Source organism: Ovis canadensis, chromosome 13 (genome assembly GCF_042477335.2).
Source record: "Ovis canadensis isolate MfBH-ARS-UI-01 breed Bighorn chromosome 13, ARS-UI_OviCan_v2, whole genome shotgun sequence".
Taxonomy (NCBI): Eukaryota; Metazoa; Chordata; class Mammalia; order Artiodactyla; family Bovidae; genus Ovis; species Ovis canadensis.
In genome coordinates, this window is record NC_091257.1 from 71,769,397 (window position 1) to 71,786,921 (window position 17,525).

A 17,525-nucleotide genomic window follows, 5' to 3' on the forward strand; every position below is an offset into this window, starting at 1 on the left:
ATAGAAATTAAGTATTTAGAGGGTTGACTGGCCACAAATAACAGCTTACATATAAAATATACATAAATATAAAAAATATATATATATATACACACACACATAAATGCTTATAAAATCAAGAGATTGGCTTCTAGTTAGAAAAGATTTAGGTATCATTCCATAGACACAGAAATTGAGGCTTAGCGAAGTCAAGCGATTCACAGGTTACACAGCATGAAGAGGCAGAGCTAGAATTTTTGTACCATACACTGGTTTCTTATAAAAAGACTCCAGTTTGACAAACTAACAGTATGTTTGCTTGCATCTAGGATTGATCACAAATCCCTTAAGACAGAGTGCTGCCACAAGGGTTGAGCAGTGGGCTCCTGACCCACTGCAGCCACAGAGCAGCACAGGAAAGGTCATGGGAAGTAGTGAGGTAGCTTGTGTGGTGAGAAGTCACAGAGGACATTCAGCTGCTCCACAGCTACCTGGCAACCACACCCACATGATGGACTGGGCACTTCACTGGTACTTCACACATATACTTCCCCTCCTTTTTCTCATTTAGAGATTCCAATTGTTGTATGTGTGTGTGAGAGAGAGACTGGGGCAGGGTCAGGTGGGGAGCAGGTGGGAGAGCTTCCTGCAGAGGAAATAAACACCTTGCTGAGTGTTGCAGAGCTGGGATCTGGGCACAGGTTCTGCAAGATCACAATGGTGTGATGGAAGCACTGTGCTCCTGGACTCAGTGGACCAGGAGGGCAGGCTCATTTTTGCAATGATACTTACTCAAAGGCTAAGTAAAAATTTATTCCAGGGAACGTTTATTCTTATTTAACTTACTTTCCCCTCTTTGTGCCAAGATTACCTTTTACCTTTGTGCTGGGATAAATATCCTCTTAGAGCTCCACTCAATCTAAACCTTTGTCTCTCACAACAGAGGCTTTACTAATGTTTGCAAATATGAAATTAAAAATACTCTTAGAGGTCATCTTCCTTTTAGTAGAGTTTTTCAACAAGTTGTTACTTATTTCTAGGTTTATTACTCAAATGATTTATAAACTTAACTTGAAAAAGAATTTGATTTCCTAAGGCACGAACCACAAATACTAAAAGAATTTACAAAACACACAAAAAGTTTGAATTCTCCTGTGTTTGGCTTTTGATGGCTCAAAAATAATAAGATTTGACTTGTTTCACAGATCCTTTTTCTAAAAAAATCTCTTACCCCCACCCCAAGAAACTGTAACACCCAGGTTAATTTCCTGCAATAAGTAGTCATTTAATTAAAGAACAAAATTAACAGGAATCGAAGTGTTGCAGCTGTATTTTTTGTTAGACATTATATAAAAAAAGAAAAAGTATAATACAGTAAATCATTTTGTATAACAGGAACTTAAAGAGTTCTCTAATTGTGATGAGAATAAAAAGGTCTTTTCCACATGGTACTGAAGACACTGCGTACATGTCCCTTGGTCACAGCCTCAGTGTGGTGACCCTGCACACGCACGTCACCATCCTCGGTCACACCGCAGAACTGCAAAACAAGGCAGGAAGGCAAACAACAGTTTTCTTCAGGTCGAGTCCCTGGGGTCTCTTCTGACCCCAACAGTTGACACTCCTCAGGCCCCAGAGAGTGAAGGGTGTCCTCTGGTCATTCTCTCACAGGTGAGCGTGGCCAGGATTTCACCTGTGTGTATGGTCCTGCTTCTCTGGCAACCACAGCAGGTAGTCATGAGCTGAACTTCAGGAAAGCTCCCTGATGAATGTTCAGTGTTGGTATCAAAAATTAAGCACAATTCTTCTCAGAAGAAAATCTCTATGGCCTGTGGAATCTAGAAATTGTAAAAAGACACGGTTATACATATCTAAGTTTAAATTGCCAAAAACTTTCCACAGATTACTCTGTTGCTATTAAAATCTTTGTGGAAGTCCAACGTGTAAACCATGAGGATGGACCTGCCTGGGTTACAGTGGTGTACAGCCCCAGAGGGCACCCACCGCTCAGGCCCCATCATAACACAAGAGGAGTCTGATGGTGAATTCTTAAGCCTAGCTAAAACTTGGCTTGAAAACTGCTAGGTAGGCCCTTGAAGTTCACAAAAACAGCAGGGCTTTGCTGAACCAGCAGAGGTAATGAACTGATTAACAAATGATTGGATATTATTGTAGAGTTATAATTTTGTTCTTATAGAGTTGAAAATGTGTTTGTGGTACTGTTTAATGCAATTAAAATTTCATATCACTAAAATCATTGCTCTTTTAAAAGCTGACATTAAATGCTAAAATGTGGTATAAAAATCTTAACATTTCCTGATGTGTAAGTTTTGGGCTCACTCTTAAAATTCTGTCATCTAAAAAAGCTATCAAGGACTTATGAGAGAAAGTACATATCTTTAGTAAATGTCTTTTAACAATGTATAAAGAGAAATGTATTAAATATTTTCACATTACCATACATAGAATATGCAGTAATTACATCTTTTTTCTGTAACACAGGATTGAACATTAAAAATAACTGAATATTTTACAGAGAGTGTTTATTTCCTAAACACTTTTTAGTGTTCTGAACACTCAAAAGTAAGATGATTTATTCCTGCCCCAAAATGTGCCAGTCATGGGGGAAAACCTTAAACATCTTTAAACAAACTACTTACTTCATTTTTCCTACTTTTCCAACCTCTTCTTCCTCCCTTGATATATTCAAAGTCATCTATCTCATAGGCAGAATTCTGTTTGCCTGCTTTCTATTCCATAGCCACATTGCACTACAAATAACAACCACAGTGGCCACTTTGTGCCAAACAGAAAAGAAAAGGAGTCCACTGTTTTGGTTTAAGGCAGTATCTCCATTCAGGATTTCCTTTCTCTTTGTGTCTGGGGCCTGAGCATCTCTAGACCAAGGGAGAGATGACAAACAGCCGGTGCAGGTGAAGGCTTGTGGCATCAGGCAGTCCTTTGAGGATAAACGTGTATGAGAACCTCATCATGGCTCTTCATGGACAGGAAGGGGAAGTGCCGGGGGAATATGCCACTTGTGAGCACTGGCATCAGCAGGCCAACCCATGCCACCCCTGTTTATGGGTGTATTCCCCTTGTATGAAAAGTCTTGATTATGGAAGAATCAGCCATATCCCCACTGGAATATATGCTCCCTGGAGATGGGACCCTCCTTTACTTATAGCTGACTCGCAGCATAAGAATGGCACACAATACCTATTTGCTGAAGGAACAAAGGCTGTTTGGAAGAGCTTTGGGGGAGCATGAGCTTGTGTTAAAGATGTGAGTATAAAATAAGGTGGGAGACAAGTGGGATTGGTGGGGAGAGTAATTTCACAGCACTCCTCTACATATAAATAAATGGGCAGGGGGTGGGGGCGGGCAGGTTCTGAATATGAGAGAAGGGGAATACAGGCAAATTACCTTCAGTGCTTTGAGACTAGTGTCCAACTCTGTTCGACCCCACAGATGGCAGCCCACCAGGCTCCCCCATCTCTGGGATTCTCCAGGCAAGAACTCTGGAGTGGGTTGCCATTTCCTTCTCCAATGCGTGAAAGTGAAGCCACTCAGTAGTGTCCGACTCCTAGCGATCCCATGGACTGCAGCCTACCAGGCTCCTCCCGTGGGATTTTCCAAGCAAGAGTACTGGAATGGGTTGCCATTGCCTTCTCCCAATATCTAAATACACATTAACTACTGAAATAAAACTATGTGTAATACTGTTCTACATCCCACCCCTCACCAAGTGTTAGTCCCACAGTCCTGTCCAATTCATTGTGACCCCAAGGACTGTAGCCCAGAAGGCTCCTCTGCCCATGGAATTCTCCAGGAAAGAATACTGGAGTTGGTAACCAGCCATTCCCTTCTCCAGGGGATCTTCCCAACCCAGGGACTTGAATCCAGGTCTCCAGCATAGCAGATGGATTCTTTGATCATCTGTGCCACCAGGAAAGCCTGCCAAGCCCTATGTGAAACCACAGGAACCAATAGCACTTTCAATTGAGTTGCATTCTCTCTGTTCAAGACAATTCTCTGCAGACATACTGAATTGTTTTTTTTTACCTGAACACAGTGATTTGTGACATTTTTATTTTCTCTTAAAAAAAAAAAATACCGTATTGCAAGTATCATGAAATTCATACAAATAGAAATCTGACCTTGTCAGATGCTTGCTTGATGCATGCACCTCCATTTCATTACTTTTGTATTCATTCAGTTCTTTACGAATTGCTGCCTGGAATTTAAAAACAGCACATTATTTTTCAGGACATTAGAAAGTTAGCATGGGAAATGAGTATCATGGTTGTGGACTGACAGCCATTCCTAATACTTGCTGACTTTGTTATTTTGTGATAGAGTAAAAAAAATTTTTGTGCTTAGCATTTAGGCTTTTACTTATTTTTATAGCCCTACCAACCTAGTGCAGAGCTGGTGTTCTGGAAGTATTTAGTGAATTTGTTTACTGTGCTGGAGTGGGAATATATCAACCCCCTGCCTTGACCCTGCCCCACCCCCAACCCTGTCCCATGTCACCAGGATACATAACAGATCAAACACATGCTCGGGGCACTTAAAAAGTAAGGACCTCAGAACAATGAGTGAGCTTCAGCTTTTGGTGAACTTACTTAGAATTTTGCAACTAGATAATCTAGAAGTTATTCTGACTTCAGGATACATTTACATTTTGTGTCATTTGAAACATAATCTTGTTGTTACATGTGGGTGAGATGTGCATCTCAGTCTTTTCAGGGCTTCTCATCTGGCCCTCCTCCAGCTTCCCAACGCCCACTTTCATCGTGTGCGTCTCTCAGATAAACTCTCAGGCCAGGGTAGACAAACATCAGACACAGCTTCTGGGGCAAGGAAAGGCTGCCAAAGGTGCCTGAATTCTCCCTTCACGGCCAGGCTCCTCTGAGCACATCCACCCTGGGCAACCAACTATAGCCTGTTCCAAGAGGATGCAATGCTTATGTGCGTTCATGTATAACCTCACAGACTCGCACTCAGCTTATGAAGACAGGGACCCATTAGCAATTTCAGCACATTCATTGGCTGAATGTATTATGTTCCTCTCCTTTCGGGAGGCTTTAAAAGTTCTGGAAGTCACTCAAAGTGGGGAGATAGAAGAGACTCTGTAGACAGAGGCTCCCGGGTCTAAGTCTTGCCAGTCTTTCCCAGTCACCTGTTCAATGGCACCTCTACAGGGATAATAGCAACACCTCTCTCTCAGGAATATTTTGGAGGATTAAGTACCTGGCAGGCTGCCCCTCAGTCCAAGCAGCCTGAGGGCTCTTGGTGGTGGTTTAGTCACTAAGTTGTGTCTGACTTTCAACTCCATGGACTGTAGCCTGCTGGGATCCTCTGTCCATGGGATTCTCCAGGCAAGAATACTGGAGTGGGTTGCCATTTCCTTCTCCAGAGGATCTTTCCCACCCAGGGATTCAACCCGGGTCTCCTGCATTGCAGGCAGAGTCTTTACTGACTGAGCTATGAGGGAAGCCCATTTGGTAACAACCAAAAATGTCCCAGTCATTTCCAAATGTCCCTAAGGGCAAAACCATCCCCTAGTTGAAAACACAACCCTGAGCCCAGGTTCTATTTGTGATGCCACATCTGGCCAAGCACAGCCTTTTTTAATATAAATTTATTTAATTGGAGGTTAATTACTTATTTCAACAGCTGATGGTGCCCACTGTCTCCTGACACATATACACCTGTGAACCAACATGCACACGTATGCTCAGTACCTTATCTGCTGCCGACAGTCTCGTCCAGGGTTTGTCTGCCCGTCTGTCATAGTCCTGTGCTTTCGCCACCTCCACATAATCACTGAATCGTATCAGAATTTTTCTGTCTCTCAGTTCATCAACTGTGGGTCTCTGATTAAGCTAAAATAAAAGATCACCATAGTTAGGTCTCATGTACCAAACTAGCTTTCTTAGTTTGTTCAAGTACCCTGAGCAAACCAGGACCCTTCTATAAATAAATGTAACCTCTGAAGCTGAAATAAAACCCTAATGCAAACAAACAACAACAACAAAAAAACACCTCTAATGTGAAGGGCTTAAATTATACACTCTTAAATGACAATCCCGTCCCTTTAACACATCTTGTCAAGAGCACTCACACCCCCAGGAAGCTAGTGGTGCCCTATCTACAGCACAGCTCAAGGAAAGCTGGATGAATTATCTAAGGAAAAATTTTACAGCACCAGCTGCTGCTTTTCAACTATCATTAGGTAAGATTTTCCAAAACAAGCTACTGATAAAGTTGAAATACTAAATACTACTACTAGCACTCATAACTCAAGCTCAGAAAGGATATTCTATTAACTTCAAGTAGGACGAGAAGTTATTATTATTATTTCAGAATACAGTAGAGAAAGGAACACCAGAAGACCTGAATTTAGAGACAGTCAGGGCTTTAGAAGGAAACCAAACTTCACAGACTTGCTACCTATATTGACCATAGTACATTTTGACTTAACTATTTGACTCTCAGACATAAACCCTTGAAGCTTATGAAGTTTTCCATAGTCAGAAGCTTCTAGACAAATAGAACCAAAGAGTGTGAAAGGTATACTGACACACTGGTATCCAGGCATGCTTTGCTTGAGCACTGTGTAAAGAGCTCAAATAAATGAAGAGCATGCCAGTCAGCATCTGACTTCCTGGAAACAAATGGCAATGCCATTGAGGCCACACGGCTGCAGTCATGTACTCCATGGCTGAGTGAACACATAGTCCACAGGGACATCAGTCACCCCCAGGTCGATGCAAAAGGCACTGCTTTTTGACTGTCCAGTGAATGAATTCACTGTTGCCCAAGAAGTCACAGGTCAGCATCACAGAGTGATGGCCTGCATCACCCGTCTCAGTGTTTCCTACCTTAATATTCAGGAAAGAGATGCTTAGATGATCATACCTTTCTTGTCAACCTTTGCTTGATTTCTCTTCTTTCTTCTTGCTCTGTCTGATCATTCCTTTCTGTGAAAGATGAAAACAAAAGAAGGGAAAAAACAAAGAAGCAGGTTGAAACGTTCTCCTCTTTAGCAAGGACATGTGCTCAGATCTGGACATTTCTGGAGGCTACAGGTGTAACAGGAAGGACACCTGACAGGTGACACTTTTTTCCATATCATTGCACTTTGCCAATCACTGCTCAGGAAACTATGCTCTCATTGTTCCATATAAACACTTGTAGAGGAAAGTTTTCCCACCATCACAGCCTGGTTCTCCTGGGCCCTTTTCTGTGTTAGAAATAACCACACAGATTGATGCTGGCCATTGATTTGCAGGAGAAACAGGAAGCAATTCTCTCCTAATCAACTATCATCTCTGTGTATTTACAACTAGGAACATAGATGGCAAACAAAAATTTTTAGTAGGATAAGTTTTATATATATACACACATATATATTCAAGTATATATGAATGAATATTGTTAGAACTGTCACTGCTTTTCCATGTAAAAGGGATTCATAGTTTTAGCCAACCAACAGAAGATAAAGAACATTCGCCTCAGATTCTGGGCAACATATGCCTGCCTGGAATTCATATTTTCTGGATATATTTCAAATCCAAACATACCCAGGAAACCAGCTGATTCTCCACTGCAGAAGTGAGACACATGACCTGCCTTTTAAAGGACCCAAGTCTCTCACCAAAACTGGTTTTGCCTAGTGTCACTATTAACATGCAAGCCGTGCTCACACCTACACTTGGAAGCTAAAAATGGAGCAGAATGCTGAGACTTAGTGTAAAACTAAGCTCTGCCCTGGGGTAAGAGATAATGGATGTCCTATTTCTGGCTCTCTCTGTTGCTAAATAAAGCCTCAGGTCCCCGGAGGGGGCCCAGAATTCTATTCCTGGGAAAGGGACCTCATCTGTCAGCACTCCTAGAAACACCGCCAGGTTTGAGGAAGGGAAATTCTGCAACTCGTCGTTAACATAAGCTCACGTTACCTGCCTTCCTTTGAAACATTTTAAACATCTGTGCATCTAGGAGATTTGGTGTATGGGCATTTAACATACTAGCCATTGTACTTTTCAGTAATTTTCTTTAAAAAAGGAAGATTCATCTTTCATTCAGATGTTTTACAAAAAGAAACCAATCCCTGTTATGTTCCTTGTTCTTAATCGAAGTGAGAAACCAAAAGAAACCACAATTATAAGCTCTGAGAGCTGATAACACAATTAGAAAAAAATGTGAAAATACCACATAGAAGGCCAACCATAAGAGATTTAAATGATGATATGAAACTAATTCTTTAGATTTTTTAAAAAATTTTGGCCATGCCATGTGGCACTCAGGATCTTAGTTCCTGACCAGTAATCAAACCTGTGTCCCCTGCAGTGGAAGCACAAAGTCTTAATCACTGGACAGCCAGGGAAGTCCTATAATTCTTCATATTTCTTAAAAACAGGCCATGAACAAATCCTAAGTACACCCTCCATATAAAAACACTGAAACAAGAGCAGATCTTTCTGTTTTTTAAATTGTCGACAACACCAGCATCATTACAAGGTCATCGGAGCACAGCAGGGGTCTTGGAGGTGCCCGGGGAGTGTCCCCCTGCAGGCCAGGTGCTCTGTGGGACGCCAATTCCAAGGTCCTTCCTGAGAGCCTAAGCCACAGATTCTCTGAGCTCCCCTGAGCAATGGGTTTATAGATCTCTTATTTTCAGACTCAGAAAGCCCTGTGCTTTATGCAAAACAAGGGAGCCATAATCAGAGCCTCCATACCCAGATTTTCTGGAAATAGTGCCAGTAGCTTGGACAGTCACACAAGAGCCTTCTGTAAATAATGAGAGATGCATTATTGCTCCTAAGGCAGTGGTCAGAACGTGGATGATGGAGCCAGGCCACCTCCACATGACCTTCAGCTCCTTCCCTCTGCCAACACTCATGTTAAAAAGTCCTATTACCTTCCGAAGTCTGAGCTTCCTCACTAGGAAGATGGGAACAGCCATGCAAACCTCACGACTATCTGGTAACAATTCAGCGAGGGAACAGAGGCAAGCACTGAGTACAATGCCTGGCACAGAGTGGGCCCACCTTGGAATGACGACTTCTAATATGACCATATAAAAGAGGGCCACTGTGTCTCAACACTCTCATATCCACAAACGTACAGGCCCAGTTCTAAGTGTTCTTCCAGCATGATCGCAGTTAGCCATGAGTCCCTACTTGAAGGGGAGCAGATACAATGTGCTGATATTCTAAGCCATTGACTCAAAGCAGAAAATGCAGCAAGAGTGCAAGCCAGTGTCAAGGGCTGTGGGGATGACGCTCTAGGCTGGACTATATATAGTCAGTCAATCCTCATCTCCACAGAACCAAACCAAACCAAACCCCCACCTCAAACTAGCACTGACATTCTCAAGGATGCTGCCCAGGGCACTCGAGTTGCTTCCAACTAGGGACGGACCTGACTGGCTGAGTGGCAAGGAAGGGACTGTGAGGGCCGCAGCAGGGAGCCTGTTTTCCTGCCCTGGAGGTGAGTGCCGTCAGTCCGGGATCCACCTGCCATCTCTGCTCACCGGGCACAGTTCTGATATTCAGGCTTTCACGTCCAGGTGTCTATGTGCAAAGATGAACACAATTAGAAGCACTTGCTGTTGGGAGGCCCTGACCATCCACTAGAGCAGAGAGGAAGTGACCACTGGCAGGAGAAATGGTTCCTGAGAGAAAAGCCTCTGCCCACTCTGGGCAGCAAACCAGGCTGAGGGCAGTCTTGAACTTGCCCCACTTGAGTCTTAGATTACTACCTGAGGGGGCATCTGTGACTGATGAGCTTTATAAGTCAGTGACTTAATTTTTAAAAATTCAAATATTCAGTAACAGCTACACATTTGTATGTGCCCACCTGGTTAAGCAGGCTATCCATGAAAAGATGTTCTTGAAATTCTCAGATACGGCTTAGTTGATGTAATATAGAATAGTCGTCACTATATCAAGTTTTAAAAGAACACTTTTTTTTTTTTTTTTTTTTGGCTGCACTGCTCAGCATGTAGAATTTTAGTTCCCTGACCACGGATTTAACATGTGCCCCCAGCAGGGGAAGCTTGGAGTCCTAACCACTGGACCACCAGGGAAATCCCTAAAACAAAGAATTCAGAATCTTAGGGTTTAAATATTTCCAACAGTCCTTAAAGGGGGGAGTCATCCAGGCAATTAATAAAGGTGCTGAAGTCAAGAAGAGGAAGGAGTCAGTTAGGACTCAGCACCCAGACCAGAGTTTCTGTCTTCTACTTTTGGACAGAAGGTCAGCCATGGGACTGTCTTAACTTTGTAAAAAGACGTTCATGGAATGAAAAACCAAATTCAGAGAATGTCTGCAGGGCTCACTCTTAAGAGAGGAAAACATTTTTAAAATCCAGGCCCTTAGAAAACATGCTACAGAAAATACCTCACAAACTAAGTCTGTTGACCAGATACCTAAGAAGTATCTGGGAAACACCTTTGAAAGGGTTCTACCACCCAAATCCTCAATGCCTTTAATGAGATGGAACAGTGTTCTCTGCACCAGGGAGGCTCTTCCTGGATGCTGGTACTCAGCACATGTTGCAACCACAACCCTCCCTGGGAAAACCCAGGGGATGTGAAGGAGGGGAGGATCTAAAATTGCCCAGTTCTAAGCCACAGGCAACTTCCTAGGCTTCTGTGTTCCTTTGAGCTGCTGCTTTACTCCCCCAGGAGGGAACTACAGAGGGCTGAGCTCTTCCCTGGTAGGTTTTATACTCTGTCCACACCTGCCTGTGATGTCCATGACCATGAGGAGCCCTAGTCCCAAATTGCCAGGGACACCTGCTTGAAACCTAGCCTGCCAAAAGACATCATTTCCCTTCCAACTACAGAGCTGACTCATGACATAACCCCGAAGTAGGGACATTTTTAATGATGCCAGGAGAGCTTTTTCCTTTTTAATTTTCAAGGGGACTTTGCTGGGTGTTTCAACTTTCCCGGGGGATTGCTTTCAGAGTTCCCCAGCAGCTCAGGGCGAGGGGAACACAGGAGGGCTCAGTAAGCCTGCAGAGCCAGGCTCCCGCAGCAGCCTCCGTGGAGCACACGTGAGGGGAACCCCAGGGGGCCGCCACTACTCACGTTTCAAGATGTTTCTTCTCTCCAGTTCCTCCACCGCGGGTCTTTGGCTCAGTCGTCTGCGGAAAAACACCAGAATTACATTTTGCACCATGGTGGCTGCCAGCGAATTGCATCCAGGGTCTGTGAGGGTCCGGGGTAGCTGGCGCACCCCTTGAAGATTGCCTCCCAAAAAACAGGAGGGGGGGAGGTGGAGGGGTGGGGGCTCCTCCGTCGGAGGCAGCCTCTTGCTGGCAAATCAAGTCCGACCCCCGCGCGGGAGGGACGTGGCCCTCTGTCACCGGGCGGCTGGGGCAGCCCGCGCTCCCGCTCCCGCTCTGGACAAGCAGCTCATCATGTCCAGATCTGCTGCCGGCCCGGCAGGCTGGACGGCTCCCCAGGCGCGGGTCTGAGATCCAGCCAGGAGATGGTCCCTTGTCTGGGGGCGCAGGGAGGGGCGCGCAGCCGCGTTTCCAGCTTCTATGTCCCAAGCTCCCAGCGACCCGGACACTGGCACTCGCCCCGGTCCTGCTCCAGCCGCGGTCCGGCCTCACCCGACCCTGCCTGCAGGGAGGCGATGGGGAAGCTCCTGCCTCTAGCCGGCGCGGAGCCCAGGCGCGTAGGGAAGAAGCGCATCCAATCCTGGCTGGGAATCTCCTGGGCTGAGCGCGCGCGCCGCCACGCCCATGGCCGCCCGCCCGCCGCCTGCTCTGCCCGTCCGCTTGGTGAGATAGGACAAATTATCATTTCCTTTTAAATGGCTTCTCATTGAGGGAGTTGGAGGACGTAGCCAAAAAGAAGAAATACATAAATAAATAAAAGGCTTGTCAGGAGAGGGAGGCATAATTAGTCAACATTAATGCCAAGCTCCAATTATTTCTGTAACTCCAATAATGTTATCCCTGGGGCAGAGCCAAAAAACGTCCCCACTTCCGGATCCTTCTGCCACTGCAGGGAGGTGACAGGCGGAGCCTCTGAATGCCCACAATGCGGGGCCATAATCCTATTTATAACCCCTGTCCCAGCACAAAGCCCAGGGTCCCCCAGGGCTCAGCTGCTCCTCCCTCCACACTCAAGGCAGACTCCTAGGCGGGCTTTGTGTGTCTGCTGGCTGGTGGGTGGTTGCTTAAAATCTTGTCTGCATGTCTGCTGAGACTTCAGCGTGCCCTCAGACAACTCCTGGGTGGCACCCAGGGGATAGGGCCTCCCGCTCCCTGGCAAGCAGCAGGCACAAAACCAAGCTGTTTGGGTGGGGCTCCCTCAGCCTGGTCAAAACCCACCAGGTGCTATTTATTCATTCACTAAGTGACTGGGGTGGGTTAGGGGTACCTGCTTTGTACCAGGCACTGTCCCAAGCCCCAGGATACAGTGGTCCTGCCCTTGGAAAACTCAAGTCTAAAGAGGAAGGCAGACAAGCAGCAAGTGAGCAATCATCCCAGCGAGTAGGCAATGCCATGGAGAAGAGAAAACAGGGGTGGGGATGTGATGGATGAGGGGGAGGGGGCAGGGGCAGGGGAGGTCCATTTTCTAAGAGATAGCAGAAAAGAAGGAACCAGTCTTGAGAAGCTCACATTTCTAGACAGTGTCTCCTAACTGCTCAGGTGCTGGACTTGGAGACAGCAGTGGGGGCAGTGATCAAGGAGGACTGCCTGGAAGAGGAAACTTTTGGCAGTGCTGTAGAGAATCCTGCCAAGGTGCAGAGCCTGTTGCTTAGGGGCTGCCAGCTGACCAGCTACGATGCCCACAGGGACAGCTGAGGATGGAGACCATGCACCTGCTCAAGCCTGAAAAGTGCCCCAAAACTCTACTCACTTTGCCCCCACGGAGGGCTTTTTCTTGCTGGAGCCCTGTGTTCTCTTCTAAAATGAGGACTAATAATAGATCTTCACAAAGGCAAGAGAACTGAATGAGAAAATGCACAAATACACCTGTTATACCAAGCTTGCTTGGGACAGACATTTCTCAAGAAGTGTGGATAAATCACCACCAAAATCTCCGCTGCTGGCTCTAGGGGTGAAGGCAGGCCTGCCAGGGTGAGGGCCACAGCAGGCCCCCAAAGCACCTCCGAATGGCCCAGAAGGGGCCATCCAGCAGCTATGAACAACATGCAGCCTGCTGGATTGTCAGCAACCTGCCCCTCTACCCAGAGGGAGCCCAGGAGCCCACAGCTGGACTGCCAGCCAGAGCCACTCCTTGGGGGACCCCAATCACAGGGAAGCGAGTACTGCAGGTCCAGAGTCCCCATTTGGACTCACACCTACCTGTACCTGACACCCCAGCTCATGAGACTGAGAACTAACTTGGCCTCTTGTGTCGGAGGTTTAGTGAGCACAGAGGACACGCCCTGGGATATGGGATATGGTGGGAAGAAGTTAGACCCAGCCCTACCCTCAGGGAGCACAGGCTCTAGAGGGGTCAGACATTCAGTCCATTATCACACAAGTCAGTCGGTCAGTTCAGTTGCTCGGTCTTGTCTGACTCTGCAACCCCATGGACTGCAGCACACCAGGCTTCCCTGTCCATCACAAACTCCCAGAGCTTGCTCAGACTTGGGTCCATTGAGTCGGTGATGCCATCCAACCATCTCATCCTCTGTTGTCCCCTTCTCCTGCCTTCAATCTTTCCCAGCATCAGGGTCTTTTCTAATGAGTCACATTAGTCACATTAGGTGGCCAAAGTATTGGAGCTTCAGCATCAGTGTGAAGTTATCATACAAACCACCTTGCATTTCCATAGTGACCAGAACTAGGAGGAGCCTACAGCATCATGATAGCCTAGCGGGTAGGTGGGCCGACCTGGACAGATAGGAGGCCTGAGAAGCTGATGTTGAGTCAAGATCAGAAGGGTGAGTGGGGATTGCTGAGCCTGGAGGGAGGGGAGGAGCACAGGTCCTGAGATAAGAAGGTCTCCTAAGTGTCACTGGACTGAGTGGAGGTGTGTGTGCACCTATGGGGCAGGGGTCAGGACTCACCCACCCTGCAGTCTGGATCTCTGGAGCCCTGAATGTGCTGAAGGGTGTGAGGCAGGCAGGGCGGGGTGGAGAGGATCTGTCTTTGGAAGCACCTCCAGACTCTCCTGGACTGCGATCCAAGGAAGGACAGGGTAGAACCTGCCCACAGGAGACGTGGAGCTGACAGAGGTGGGGTGAGGGGGAAGGATCCCCATCAGACAGGAACCTCCGGGAGCCAGGCCCACAAGTGGTCAAAGGCCAGTGAAGTGTTCCAAACAAGGGGGAGATATTGGCTCCAGAGTAAGAACAGTGCAAACTACAAATTACACAATACACATTGGACTAAATACATATTAAACACAATATTCCATTCATTTACTACCTGAGACTCGGCTCCACTATCCATGTGGGAATGGGGCTTCCCAAAGCAGGAGTGGCTACGACCTTAATGTCAAGGACACTCAAGGCGATTATGCCCATTTTACAGATGAGATTGGCGGGGCTCAGAGAAACAAACTTGTAAGCAGGTGTTATTCCTCATGTAGACCGCAGAGCCTGGCACAGACAAACATGCCTGGCTTGAACAAAGCAGCAAACCATGGGTGCCGGTTCCCCTCCCTCCATGTGACACCTTTTTGGTGTGGCCCTGGAGGGGTGTGGCTAAAGCATCCTTGGAGTCTCAGTAGCAGAGGGCTCTCCAGGACTGGTGAAGACATAGCCCCAGGCTGGATGCACTTTGGGGGGAGGGGCGTGGCCTCAGCCAGAGGAGGGGCGGAGCCTCTGGAAGGCAGGGGAGGAGCCTCGGGACGGGTGGGCAGGGTCAGCACCCTGAGGGATTCCCCAGCTCTGCCCACGCTGTCCGCTCCCTCCTGATTCAGAAGCTGCTGCTGTGGGTGATGAGCAGGTGCTGCCTGGAACTGGGGAAGCCACAGTCTATTTCTGACTCTCCCCTCTGAGAAAGCACAAGTGTAGCAGCCAGTTACAGCACTGCGTGGGCGTGGGAGCGGCACCAAGAAAAGAAACCAGAAGAAAGAGAGGCACCTGCCTATCCTCCCGCCCCATCCCTGGCTGGTCCCCACCTGTGCACACAGGAGAGGGAGCCCTCCCCTCCCTCCAGGGGGCCGTGGGCAAGATGGCAAGACCACACGGAGCAGCCAGGCTGGCCTGTGCATGAGGTTGGCTGCTCTGGAGGGTCACCCAGACACAGTGGACTTCTCCTGCAGGAAATAAGCCTTTTCTGGGTAAAGCCCCTGAGATCTGGGGGTTTCCCCTGAAGCACAGCTGCACCTAATCTAGTACACGAGTGCACAGCTGGCCATGACACTGGCCCAGTCTTCCAGGGCACCGTGCAACCGAGGCCAGAGCCACTGCCCCCACCTTGCTGCTTGCAGCCAGGTCCAGCCTGGAGCCTTCTCCAGCGCGGGATCAGGGCTCCGGAGCCTCGGAAGTCGTATGCAAGCTCCCCACTCCCTGAGCCCACCTGGGGTGAGGGGGAACAGCCTGGTCACCAGCCCCATCAGATGACCATGGTCCAAATCCAGCCAGCAGCCTCATCGCTGCCCCCATGATACATTTTAGAATGTGAATATGAAGCAAAAGTTAATCAAATCGGAGTTTTCACTCTTAACAACATCAGCTCCCCTTGAAGACACGGGAGAGCTGGCTCCTCAGATCCATCAGCACCCCTACCCCACCCCCAGCTCCACAGAGCAGCAGCTGGGCTGAGGGGGCACTTGGTTCCTCGCCGTCCCCATGGTCCACACCTCCCAGTGGCCTCACTCCCCTGTGGACATTCCACCTGCCTCACCATGGGACCAGGCTCCTGAGTGAGCGAGGCCCCAGGAATCCCCTCCTTGTCTTGAGGACCCTGTGACACCCTTCTGCCTCCCATACACACTGGACGGGAGTGGCTGCATTCCCGGGAGCTCCAGGCATGGTGGGAAGGTGACCTGAGGACAGCAGGTCCAAAGCTCAGCTCTGTGGACAAGTGGCCCTGGCTGGCCACCCAAGGGAGCGTCCGGCAGCTGGTGTCTCCCTCAGGGAGGCTCAACGCACAGTCAGACTCTTTCCAGGCACACTCGTCTCCATCAGTTGCCTCACACAGTCTACGGGCACAGGCCAGCTCCTCTCTCTGAGCCTGTTTCCTCTCCTAAAATGGACTGATGACAATAGGCACCCACTGGGGTTGCTGTGGGGTAAGAGAAACGGCCCGAAAAGCACCAACCAGGTGCCTGGCACTCCAGGCCTGTCTATGTCAGTGGCCATGCCTGAATTGTCCTTTGCACACCCCTTCTTGAGAGTCCCTTGGACAGCAAGGAGATCAAACCAGTCCATTACATCCTAAAGGAAATCAACCCTGAATATTCATTGGAAGGATTAATGCTGAAGCTCCAATACTTTGGCCACCTGATGCAAAGAGTCAACTCATTGGAAAAGACCCTGATGCTGGGAAAGATTGAGGGCAAGAGGAGAAGGGGACGACAGAGGATGAGGATGGTTGGATGGCATCAATGGACATGAGTTTGAGCAAACTCTGGGAGATAGTGAAGGACAGGGAAGCCTGGCGTGCTGAAGTCCATGGGGTTGCAAAGAATCAGACAAGACCGAGTGATTGAACAACAGCAGCATCAGACAGGAACTGAGCCGCAATCTCGCAAGCAAGGCAGAACGCCTTCCTGGAGAGGAAAGCCACAGTGGCAGACAGACAGCTCTCCGCCCCCAGGGATGCCGGCTATTTTAAGAGCTCCTCCCTGGGAATACCATCCTATTCCGCCACCAGCCTTGAGTCACCAAGGAGGATTTTAGTGTCCCTGCCTGGGACGGGGTTCCCCAGCAGGTGGGAGTGGGGGGGCGGTGCATCTCCCTCCATAGTCATCATGACTCCTGAGCCAGACATGTGGCTCAGGAGAAGAGAGCTCCTCTGTTCCCACAGATGCTGTCCGGGCTATGGGACCACCAGGGACACCGGGATGGGCGGGGGAGAAAGAATCAGGGAGGGGAGCCCTCTCCAGGAGGTAACATGAAGACGAGGGCACGGACAGACCAGAGCCAGGCTGCAGGCTCTGAGGAGTACAGCTCATCCATGCTGGGAACAATAGACCCCCAGACCTTAGCCCCCTCTGTCCTTGCAGTTACCTTGGTGAGGATGAATTATCAGCCCACTCAGGGTTTATCCAGCAAGGTGCTTACTGCTGGTCCCCCATCACGGCATCTCACAACCCAGGAACCCCCAACCACACCTCCTCACATGTCCCCATTGTCCAGCATCCATAACTCAGAGGCTGGTGCCCACTGTCAGTCATACACTCATCCCAGACCCCGGGGCCACCCTCTGTTCCTCTGGCTCCACACTCCCAGCCCCAAAGGATCTCCAAGTCCACTGGGTTCTAGAGCCAGTACCTCATATGTCCATCTGTCTCTCCATCCCCAGGCCACCAGCCTCTGCCAGCCCCCGGCTTCCTTGATGCCCCATGGCAGCAGGCTTGTCCTGTTTCTGAAACATGACCCCCCCA

At 48.2% G+C, this 17,525-nt stretch overlaps 1 protein-coding gene across 1 annotated transcript in view; it reads right to left on the reverse strand.

Moving 5' to 3' along the window:
* Nucleotides 1-1,239: 1,239 nt before the first annotated feature.
* Nucleotides 1,240-17,525, reverse strand: part of PHACTR3 (phosphatase and actin regulator 3) — a 206,961-nt gene continuing 190,675 nt past the window's right edge. The window contains exons 9-13 of the mRNA XM_069548203.1: nt 11,088-11,143; nt 6,907-6,968; nt 5,730-5,870; nt 4,140-4,216; nt 1,240-1,817 (exon numbers count right to left, since the gene is read on the reverse strand). Coding sequence (XP_069404304.1) covers nt 1,802-1,817; nt 4,140-4,216; nt 5,730-5,870; nt 6,907-6,968; nt 11,088-11,143 — 352 coding nt within the window. The 3' untranslated portion in view covers nt 1,240-1,801. The remainder of the gene's footprint in view (nt 1,818-4,139; nt 4,217-5,729; nt 5,871-6,906; nt 6,969-11,087; nt 11,144-17,525) is intronic.